Source organism: Cheilinus undulatus, linkage group 13 (assembly GCF_018320785.1).
Source record: "Cheilinus undulatus linkage group 13, ASM1832078v1, whole genome shotgun sequence".
Lineage (NCBI taxonomy): Eukaryota > Metazoa > Chordata > Actinopteri > Labriformes > Labridae > Cheilinus > Cheilinus undulatus.
Window position 1 is genome coordinate 46049141 of NC_054877.1, and position 12224 is coordinate 46061364.

Here is a 12224-nt window from a genome sequence, read left to right on the forward strand (position 1 = left end):
TTGTAATGGTTTTAGCAGGCACAGTAAATGAACTTGTTAGAGTAATTTCATCCCACATCTACCAACACTGTTGATTTATCACTACTGGATGTCAGGATGCTCTGAAGCAGCCAGGGAGCAAATTAACTGTTCATTAACAGTTAAATAAAAATATATTTTGTACAACAAAATCCACTGAATTCATAAGGTTTATCCGGTAACTATCAGACTCTGTCTAATGGGCTGTTTGTCATATTAGATGCTGAAGGAAACCCCAGAGTTTCAACTGAGGTGCTCTACTGTGAAATTCAACATCATGGACAGGGCTTGGGGGGGGGGGGGGATGCCATTAGGCATCATAAAGGCTATACAATGTTTGATGATATGATTACTATACATAAGATCATAATGATCCAAGGCAGTTATCATGAGTATAAAACGTGGTATATCTCCTGCAGACAACACAGGTTTGCATGGTACTAACCTCATTTTAAGAAAACCAGAGTTTATATAAGATACCTCCTATGATTTAGCAACACTACCAACAATCCTAGAGTGTCACAGTGATGTCTCTGATCAGTGGAACCCTCTATTACCTGCAACTTCTGCATTTGGCTGCAACATTGATTTTTTCTTTCTTTGAATGGGAGGACCATTGTGCAGTATGGTCCTGTAGAAAACACATGATTGTATATTATCTACGGTGCCTAAAGAAAGACATGCTTTAATTGCAACTTCGGTGAAAAGAACAACCTTAACCACAACTGTAGGGCGCATTCACACCAGAGCTGTTTGGTCCACTTTAGACGAACTCTGGTCCGTTTTTCCGGATAGTCTGGTTCGTTTAGAGTGGTGTGAAAGCTCACATGAACTCTGGTGCGGACCAAACTAGCGGACTCAGGTCCGCTTGAAAACAGGTTCATTAGAGGTGTGAAAGCAAAGCAGACCGACTTATAAACCAAAGGCATAAAGCGTGATGATATACCCATTTATATGTGATTTAATACACTCAAATACATGTTGGTACCTCGCTTGGCGTCCGTGTAGCCATAGCAACACATCGTACTTGGTGCTGATTTATTCGTCTCATGTAAAGACATGCTGGACAGTTCACTGCCTTGCTAGCTGCTCAAAATGCCCCAATGCAAAAGCAGAAACCCAAAGACAGCATAAATTCTGTGTTTTTTCATTGTTTTTGTGGAAAAAAAAGACAGTCGGAAAAATATGGGTTTCCGGTTTCGTCTTCTTCTTGGTCCCCATTTATTTGTGACAATAGCGCCCCTAATGGGCAGAGGTTGTAAGTGTTTAGACGCTTTGGTCCATTTGAGCCAAGAGCAATGTGAATGCAAACCAAACCAAATGAAGGTGCAACATTGTTGCAATTCCCGTTCCAAAACCAAGTCCCCCGAACTATGAGGTGTGAAAACGACCATAGAGTGAGTCTGCAGTGTCTCTGATTGGTGGAGCCTGCTGTTCTGCTACAATGCCTATAAAAATGATTCACACCCTTGGATGTTTTACCCTTTTATTAATTATAATGGTCAAGATAATTTGGTTTATCTGACAAACAAAATTATTAAAAAAAAAAAGAAAATCTACCTTTGCAAGCTTTCCTGGGCTAGCTGCTGACAAGCATCCCCCCAGCATGATGCTGCCACCACAATGTAAGTTTTGGAAGTCATTTTGTGGATTGTGTCTTGAATTGGGAATTACTGTTGTTGTTGTCTCTGGAATGCTGAACTCCTGTCGGCACAACAGTGTTACCCTTTTGGGTACAGAGAAAGAACCTCGAACAAAACATGTCTGATGGCCAAAAGCTCCATTTTGGTCTCATCAGACCAAAGAACTGTCTTCCCCTTGACCAGGGAGTCTCCCACATGCCTTTTGGTGAGCTCTAGCCCAGACTGAATCTGGGTTTCCTTCATCAGCGTCCGTCTCTTTGCCACTCTCCCATAAAGCTCTGACTGGTGAAGAACCCGGTCAACAGTTGTTGTCTGCAGAGTCTCTCCCATCTCAGCTGCTGAGGCTTGGAACTCCTTCAGAGTAGTCATAGGTGTCTTGATGGCCTCTCTCACTAGTCTCCTTCTTGCACGCTCACTCAGCTCATTGGTATTTGTCTGTTTCCTCAGTTCAGGACTAATCACAATACCCCTGACTTGAACAGTAAGTGCCTTGAGGCACCACCAGAGCAAGCGTGGGAGGGAGTGGGGTCAGAGTCGACAAGGCCCATTTGCTTGATTAGTATGCATAATGTTCTCTCTGATGAGGATCTAAATAACTCTCTTTATCTGTGTTATGGCCGTGCAAACATTGCAGATTTCCTATCTTTAATATCTGGCGTGTATAGTTTTTATTATCAGACCTCTACTGTTGCAGCCTTCCCTTTGTTCCTCTGATTCTCCTGTTTTCCAAACACCTGCACATTCTCTCTCCTTATCCTCTCTCCTCGGCTGTTCTCCATGAAACAGCCGGCACATTGCAGCCAGCTGTTGCTGCAGGAGTGGGAGTGAAGCAAAAAGATGGTGATGGTTGTCTCTGCTGTCAGAGGGCTCCGCCACATCCACCCTCCCGGCTGCCTTCACACGCAGCGCCAGCCACAAGCAGCATACTTGACGGCTGGCAGTGGGAACAAACATCTGCCTCATTCACTGTTAAAATGTTTTTTTTTTTTTTTTTTTTTTTTTATGCACTCAAAACTTATTTTTATGTAATTCTTTTCTTTCTCTGTTTCCTAGGTAACAGAAACAAGGACTGGCCCTCTCGGCTGCAGCAACTACGACAGTTTGGATTCAGTTAGTTCAGTGTTGGTGCACAGCCCTGAAAACAAGATCCACCTGAAGGGTATGTCTGATAAACTACACTCACAAACCACATCTCAGCTCAGCTGTAAAATCAAGAATTATCTGGCTTTGTCAGGGAAATAGTCAGCTGGTTTTAGCGCCAGTGTTCAGTGACATTTAATAGATCATACAGGCAGCAATTGCAGGGTGTGGGCATAAGATTAGTAGTATTTCTTCTCACAACCCCTTTTCTCTTCCTGCATCTTCCTGCATGTTCTTTGTCCACCAGCCAGTCAGAATGCTTGATTAGAGAGGTCAGTCTGTGTCCCTCTGACTGGAAGCATAAACTTATATCATTCTGTTTAACCTTTGTTTCTTAAAAACGGTTAGTCCCTTCACCCTGAGAAACTCAAGATCACAACTAGCAGCACTAAAGGGCCCTAAAAATCATACATTTTCAATGTGGCTGAATTTTGTGCAAAGTTTGGTTCGTTTTGAAGCATGTCAAAGCCACCAAATTAGTGATTCTTTTGACAGAAAAGGAAAAAAAATCCTTCAGTTTCTAAAGGAACCTCGCTCTGAGGTTTTTGCTGGAGCCCTAACAAACAGAAAAAGACGGATCATAAAGGAAGAAGAGCTGGATCAAAAAAGAAAACCTTCAGATGCTGATGGGTTTATTGCTTCAAATTTGATGGTTTTTGGCCATGGATCCACTCAACTAAGAGTCATCAGTTTAACATGGTCACTTTAGGAACTGTAACACCCGCCATGTTTTCATCATGTTTACAGCTTAAATTGAATATGTCGGTCACAGCCGGTTTACGTATACATCATTACAATGTGTGAACTGTGGGCTTGCTTTATCAGGTTGTCTGTTGAGAATCTGTCTGCAGACTGCAGACCTCTGTAGCTCTGCACTGCAGCTCTTACTGGTGTAAGCATTGTTTTCACATGTTTCGGAACAACGTGGATATTTTCAACTGAGAATTTCCTCTCTACCTCTGGCTGTTTTTCCTCTTCCAAAAGCTCTGGCTGCAGATTCTACTGGTGCATTCTGCAACAGAAGTCAGCTACGCATGCACTCAGAGATGTCAGCTATGCATGCATTTAAGGAGCTGCTCTGTCTGCAGCCAGGGGCCTCTCACTGTTACTGCCTGTGCTGTTGTGTTCACAGTTACATCTTTTCTGCCTCCACACTGCCTCTACCAACACATGTATATGCATCTTGCATCTATGTGGTGTTAATTTGTTTGAGACATGCACAGCTGATAAGCCACAATGACACTGGGGATGCATGGTAGCGATGACATGTCTGTATAGTGAACAGTAAAAGTATATCCCTGGCTGACAAGGAAGGATTTTCCTCTTTGGCAGATGTACTAGTATGCAAACATCAGAGGTTCAGGAGGGCACTTCTATGATATTTGCAATTTAGAACGTGTCCAAGGTGCTTTTTCTGCAGTTTTTAGGCGATTAAAACATAAAAATCTTTGAAAAAATGTTGTAAGATGCCTGTTGTCACAGGTCCAAGCAGAGGTAAGAGGTAGATGCAACAGTTTGGGCTGTCATTCTGCTTTCCAGGCCTCTGTGATGGTCCGACTGAAAACTATGATTACAACAGTCAAGCTGACTCCCATAGCTGATCTCCCATGGCTAATATACTTACTGTAGAAAAATACCCCATAGAACCACAATTCAAAAATGCCGAACCATCCCTTTAAGTTTAAGCTGCTGTACAACTCTAAAAAAGAAGGATTAATTTGCTTCCATACACATGCATACAAATGTACATTCTCTCATATATGCTCTCTCTCATAAATTCATGCACATATGGACTCACCTACAGAGTCACCGCCGTGAGGAAAAGGTCTTCCGAAAGAACTGGATTTTGTGCACACACATGTTTGAAAACACACACTGAAGCCACCTCCATCCCCCACCCAGCAGAGCCTGTCACCTCCTCTTTGTAGCAGTTGGCCGGGATGACCCTTTGCTTTACGCTGCAGTAGTTTATATGTCTGTTCTGCCTGAGTGGCGCTCAGCCTCATGGGAATCTGTTATCTTACCAGGCTGTGATAGAACCCAAACCCTCCCACACACCTGAAGCACACAGTACACAAGCACAGTAAAGGTAGAGTCACATAAGGAGCCTATACAAATATTTACCCCCATGGATGTTTACCCTGTTATCGATTATGTAAATCACTCATTTTCAATATTATTTGGCTTTTTTTTTTTAACCAAAAAGTAAAATAAAATTTAAAAAATATACTTGATGTCAGAGTGAAAACAGATTTCTACAAAGTAAGGACAAATAAACAAAAATATGTGATGTAAAACAAGATTCACCTCCTTTAAAGAGACTGACCAACAGAGGTCCAGCCAGTTAGTCTCACAGTTAGTGAAATAGGGATCACCTGAGTTCAGTGAATGTCTCATGTGATTGTAGTATAAAGACACTTGTGTCTGGAAGGTCCAGTCTCTGGTTAACCAGTATTCCTGGCTACCATTACACCATAAAGACCAAATAACACTCCAAACAACTCAAGGAAAAGGTTACAACCAAAAAAAAAAAAAAAAAATCAGTGCACTTGACATCCCCCAGAGTTAAATCCATCATTCAGAAATGCTGGAGTATGGCACAGGTGTAAATCTGCCGTCCTCACAAACTGAGTGAGCGTGCAAAAAGGAGGCTGGTGAGAGAGGCCACCAAGACACCTATGACTACTCTGAAGGAGTTCCAAGCTTCAGCAACCGTAGGAGAGAATTGTGTATAACTGTTGGCCGGGTTCTTCACCAGTCAGAGCTTCATGGGAGAGTGGCAAAGAGAAAGACACTGCTGAGGAAAACTCTGACTCAATCTAGACTAGAGTTCACCAAAACGCATGTGGGAGACTCCATGGTCAAGAGGAGGGAAGTTTTTTGGGCAGATGAAACTAAAAAAACACACTGATATCACCACAAACACACCATCTTCACTGTGAAGCACGGTGGTGGCAGCATCATGCTGTGGGGCTGCTTTTCAGCACCCAGCCAAAGGCTTGTAAAGGTAGAGCAGGGTTGCCAGGTCTGTGCGACAAAACCAGCCCAATGGTCGATAAAAACTAGCCCAAAACCAAGCCCAATGCTGAAATTCAAAATAATACAGTAAAACCTCTGCCACACTGCATATATTACTTGACTGCCCGCAGACATTCTGCTTCTCTGTGGGCGGCGTGTATGTCTGCATGCCATGTTCCATGTTTTCCTGCCTCTCTGCTGGTTGTTTAGTTGTACTTGAGTGTAAGAGTAGTATGTTCTGCTACAGAAATCATATACTCATATACAAGACATAAAAAATGGATCTGCTCAACCCACGGACAAAAACATCTATCTGCGGCAGTGCATTAAAAGTAGCTCAATTCCACAAGAAAACCGTGGACCTGGCAACCCTGAGGTAGAGGGTGAAATGAATGTGGCAAATATTGAAGTGTTCTTGTCCAGTGTGTAACAACTCTTGATGTAACACCAAGCAAAACAGTTGCAATGAAGATGGAGACGTAGTAAGGTTTCTGTCGTTTACTAAACTCTGTCCACAAAACTGCAAAAAAAAAAAAAAAAAATACAAAAACATTCAGTCTCTCCTATAGTACAAAAGAACTGCATCTCACATAGATGTAAAAAAAAAAAAACCCTACAAATTATACAAACATACTTCAGCAATATCCTATAAAATAATGTCCATCATCTCTACAATACAAAATACTCACAGCATTGCCCGTCCCATGCTTCAAGTGGATGGCAGAGGATTGTCCCCAGCTATCTGGCTGAAGTGAACTGTTAACACACTCCACACAAAACAAAGCCCACCCACCAAAGTTTTCTAAGCCAGCCCACGAAAACCAAGAAAGTCTACCCCTGAAGTGGCGAACACCACTAGGCAGCACATATAGAAAATCTTGGATCTTCATCAGTCTGACACTGACAAGACAATGAGCCGGAGCATACAGAGAAAGCTTCACAGAAATGGTTTAAGGACAACACAGTGAATGTTCTGGAGTGGCCGAGTCAAAGCCCAGACCTCAATCCAGTGAAGTTTGTGGCTGGACTTCAAAAGGGCTGGTCACACCCGATCCCCCGTGCAAAATTGTCTTTATCATCAGTCAGATTGCAGAACAACTCCAGCTGAGAAGTCCATTAACTCTCCAACACATTTTCTGTTGGGCTTAACTCTTTGGGCGCCAGACTTTTTCCAAGAAAATATTCAATTTTGATACCAAAATTTCAAAAGGCTGTAGCTTGAAAGTGGTTAGAGATAAAGGCATACTGTAAATGAGAAAAATCTTCAGTATGACCCAAAGTTTGTGATGGGAGTGAATTCACTCATCTATTTTGCAAATTCTGACATTACCAGGCGGCCTACACCGCCATTGGCTGTGCGTTTTCTCCCACATTCTAACATAGCTGCCCCTACCTCCGTGGTGTTTTTTTTATTCCCTACCTCTGTCACTATTAGTGGTGTTTTGACCACCCCGATACCCCCACTATGTCCCCTCCCTGAACGGCCACAGTGAGACAAAGCATTGGCCTCGGTATGTGCTGTTTGTGGACTATCATGGTGCACGGACGCGCTGTCGGTGCTCACAGACGCACCGTCAGTCTCACCCATGGTTTCACCGGACAGCCCACATCATACCAGAGGGTGAATGTTCCTCTATTCCTCCCAGCATTGTGGGTATTCTCGCTACAGTTCGCTCTCTTTCTCTCTGTTACGCTCCGACTACAGCCACCGCTTCCTCGTCTCCTCTATCGGGGGTGAGTCTTTCAAAACTCTCTCTCCAAAACTTTGAATAGAAACACACCCACAAATGTTTCTGTTTCTGTTTGGCGAAATGCTGCCAACTCCTACACACTGCACCTTTAAATGGGACATATTTTACCCTTTTAGGACAAGTTTATATCAGTCTCAGAGGTCCCCAAACATGCTTGTGAAGTTTGTTGCTGAAAAACATTCTGTATAGGGTTGTTGCATGTCTAAAAACCCCTCTGTTTCAGCCCTGCTCAGAACGAGCCGGTTCTGCGTCTGTGGCTTTAGCTGTCTGACTCCGCCCCTGACGACACCCCTCTCAGGAAATGGATCTGGCCCTCCTTATGTTTCAATGTTAAAGACACTTTTATCCAAAGTCTAAGACCTGACTAGGTTTTGAACCATCAATCTCCAGGACCAAAGTCAGCAGGATAACCCACTGAGCTATCCAGCATCTCAGCTGGCAGCTGAGAGGAAGATCAGAAGGGGAGGTTGGAACTTTCTTCCTAGCAAGGAGGGCAAACCAAACCTGGGGGCGGGGCTAACTCTCCACATGAGGGGAAAATCTGTTTCAGCACACATTTTCTGAAAGGTGGAGAAAGAGAAGGAGGAAGGGAATGGATTTTTTCTGGTACTTGAGGGGATTGTGGACAGGCCAGGGGCACATATTTTTGTTCAAAAGCTGGAAAAAGGGATTTTTGCATATGTCCCCTTTAAATAATCTGCAGCATTTGTGAATTATTTTCCCAGCTAAAGCTTCTGTATTTACTTTGTTGCACATAAGGCGGTGTCACTGTGTCAGCACGGAGTTAAAAACACTGTCACCATTCACACAACCCATCTGTCATCCCAATACTAAAATCCCCAGAGAAGAACTTTGAGTAATTTCCTTTTCATTTATGACTGAGGAAGTCTTGAAACAGGAAGTTTGAGATGCTTTTGGCCATGCTGATTGGTCAGATGCTGTGATGTCACTTTCTGTGATGTTGACCGATCCCCTCTGATTGGCTGAGAAAATGCAATTCTACCAAAGTGACCATATATGGTCATAAAAGGTTAAGGGTTTCTTCCTATACTCTTTGATGTGCCTCTGCTCGATAATTAAGCCCCTCCCCCGCTGCTTTCATGGCAGAGATGATCAACGAGGAAGCTCCTGTTAGAGTTAATTGTTTTCTGCATGGGAACAGTAATGGGATAAAGGAGCCACCTGAGGAGAGTACATCTGACAGAGTACGAGTGCTGCTCCTCTGACGACCTCTGGCGAACACGGCTTGTTTTTGTGAAGTTCAGTAATGAGTGTTAGGTCTGAAGCGGCTGACCTCCTGGTGCAGGGAGAAACCAGCCAGCTCATTATTTTCCTTCTTTTTAAACTTGTTAGCATCAGATAAACACTCACAGCTGCACACCAGCGTAAACAATGTGCCAGCTGGTATTTTACATTGTATTTCATTTGACATCACTGTTTTTAGGTCACTTAAAATATCAAACAGTTGACAGCTCACAGAGTCGGTTTCTTGGATTTTCAGCAGATCCTTTATTCGCTTTAACCCTGATTTTTCTCCGGCATAAAATAAACCCCTTACTTCTGAGGCTGTTCTGCAGATTGTCTCACTTCAGTGTAAATAATTCAGAAGCTGATACTGCTTTGACTTCTACTGTACTACTGAAATGATGATCACAACTTTTTTGCACATTTTTTTTAGCGTATAAGCACATTCTACATCCAAACAGGCTTGTGGGCAGAGAGTCTAATGGGCAACAAGATTAAAAGAGCATGAAGAAGAGAACAGAATATCAAAACACCATTATCCTCCCCGACCAGCCGGCCTTGTCCTTTCTTTTGGAGGCTATCATGTGAGGAATAATCACTAGCACTGTTTTTTAACCTTTTCCAGAGAGGAGACAAAAGCAGGCCTAAACTTTCTTGTTATTTAAGTGTGTCCTTGAGACTCTACCTAATCCCAAGTGTAAGGTATCACACCTTTTTTTTCTTCACTTCACACTGGGTACTTCAGACGGCTCCAAAGCTGGAGTGTAATTTGCTTTTTCTCTTGTAGGGCCAAAGGCAGCAGTGTTGTTGGACTGCAGTCAGTGGGCCCTGTGTTTCTGAAATGATGAGTTTTACCAGCATGGTTTCTGGCTTCAAGATGACTAATAACAGAGTTTAAAAAAATTAAAAACGCTGCTTTCATTGCAGCAGCTCTCAGCATAATTTAAGGCAGGGGTGTCAAACTCAAGGCCCGGGGGCCAAATCCGGCCCGTGGAACGATTATATCCGGCCTGCAAGATCATATCATATTTGTATTATAACTGGCCCCCAGTATGAGGTCTGCAGATTTCCTCCAGTATAAGTTGTTACGCCATAAAACCTGAATAAGTAAAGTAGGAAAGATTTCATAAAAGGTAAAGAATGTGGGGAAAGAAATTAATTTGTGTTTTCATTTCATATTTAATTCTGCATCTCAAGATTACAAAACCAAACTTAGGATTTTGACTTTTCATTTCATATTTTGACCTTTTCAACTCATAATTTGGACTTTATACATCACATTTTTATCTTTTAGAGTCCCAATTCTAAATTTTAAGTCATATTTTCACCTTTTCAGCTCCTTACTTTGGCTTTTTAATCCGATATTTAGACTTTTAAACTCATGATTTCACATTTTTATCTCATATTTTGACATTTAAATAAATTACTTTTACTTTTCATATCATATTTTGACCTTTAAAATCCCAATTTTAAATTTTAAGTCATAATTTTAACGTTTTAAGTCATCATTTTGAATTCTAGCTCATATTTGACATTTTCTACCCCTAAATTTGACTTTTTTTATCCCACATTTTGACCTATCAGAATCACAATTTAAAATTTCAAGTCATTTTTCTATTTTTAATCCGATGATTTTACATTTGATCTTCTATTTCTTTCAAACTTATGATTTCAACTTTCTCCTCATATATTTGCTTTTTAAAACATTATTTTTCTATTTTTAATATCGTGTTCAGATCTTTTAAACTAATAAGTTGGAATTTTTATCTCAGATTTGAGCCTTTAAACTTATCTTTTTTACTTTTTTACATTTCCAAATGATTTATCATCAGTGACGTTTTTTTTTTTTTTTTTTTTTTTTCATTTTTTATTACTGGTGAAAGTGAGATTTATGGTTAAATGTTGACCCTGTTAGGCTCTCAGGTTAGACCTAAAGCCAGAATCTGGCCCCTACTGTGACTGACTTTGACACCCCTGATTTAAGGTATTAAAACAAGTGAAAAACACTAGTTTCTGGCCGTGAGAGCTGACTCGTGTAAAACTGGGGTGACCATGCTTTTCAACCCTTCAGATAGGAACTCTTTGATGTCATGCAAACCTTCATGTATGAGCTCATAGTGCAGTTGGATTTTTCTCCACATTACAAATGCCTAATCCAGTGTTACTCAACCCTGCTCCACCAAAGAGCCAATTTGTTGGAAAACAAATTTGCAAGAGCCACAATCTAAGTGGTGAAAGGTGGCAAAAAATGGTCAAAAAGTGACAAAAATGTCTGGCAAGAGGCAAGAATGGGGGGAAATGTGGCAAAAATGGGTGAGAAGTGACCAAAAAAAAAAAAAAAATAGTTACAAGTGGTAAAAATGGTCAAAAAGCTGCAAAAACCTGTCAAAATTTGTTGAAAAATGATCAGAATGGACGAAAATCATACAGAAAGGTCGGGGGGAAAGGTGTTAAAAAAAGTGGCATTCAATGGCAAAACGCAGCTTAAATGGGCAAGAAGTGGCAAAAATGGCAACAAATGAGGCAGAAAACTGCAAGAAGCAGGTTAAAAGCGTCAAAAACAGGATAAAGTGGCAAAAATGGGTGAAAAGGGGCAAAATAGGCATAAAATTGCACAAACTGAGTGAAAAGTGGCAAAAAGACAGCAGAAAGTGGCAAAATGGGTGAGAAGTCACCAAAAAAAATTGGTTACAGCTGGCAAAAATGGTCAAAAAGCAGCAAAAACTTGTCAAAACTGTTGAAAAATACATTTGCAAGAGTCACAATCTATGTGCTGAAACATGGCAAAATGGTCAAAAAGTGCCAAAAGGGGCGAAATAGGCATACAATGGCACTAACTGGGTGAAAGTGGCGGGGGGGGGGGTAAAAAGGCAGAAAGTGGCAAAAATGGTCAAAAAGCAAAAACACATGTCAAAATTGTTGAGAAGTGACCAAAATGGGCAAAAATCAGCAAAAAGGAAAAGGGAAAACCCAGCAAAAAGTAGCAAAATGTAACAAAACATTGGCATTTAATAGCAAAAGACAGCTTTAATGGGCATAAAGTGGCAAATAAAGGCAAAAACTTGCAAAAAGCAGGTTAAAAGTGGCAAAAACAGGATAAAAGTGGCAAAAATGGTGTAAAAACTATAAAAATTGAGTAAAACTGGTCCAGAAAAAGGGAGCAAAATGGTAAAAATATAGGTTGACAATCAAGTTTGACAGTTAAAGCCTGCTTTACAAGTGTGGGAAACAAAAAGATTAAAGTGAGCTGCAATGGATAATTTCTGAAGTCAAAGTTTCCCTTTTAAAGGTTTTCTAGGGGAATAATATTCTAGATTAAGACATTAAAGAGCCACATGTGGCTCAAGAGCCACTCGCTGAGTATCACTGGGATAATGAGAAGATCAGACCGGCTCCCATTAGACGTGGA

At 41.4% G+C, this 12224-nt stretch overlaps 1 protein-coding gene across 1 annotated transcript in view; it reads left to right on the forward strand.

The window, feature by feature from the left end:
• Positions 1–12224, forward strand: part of brinp2 (bone morphogenetic protein/retinoic acid inducible neural-specific 2) — a 443650-nt gene that overhangs the window by 316581 nt on the left and 114845 nt on the right. Inside the window, exon 5 of the mRNA XM_041803706.1 lies at positions 2715–2820. Coding sequence (XP_041659640.1) covers positions 2715–2820 — 106 coding nt within the window. The remainder of the gene's footprint in view (positions 1–2714; positions 2821–12224) is intronic.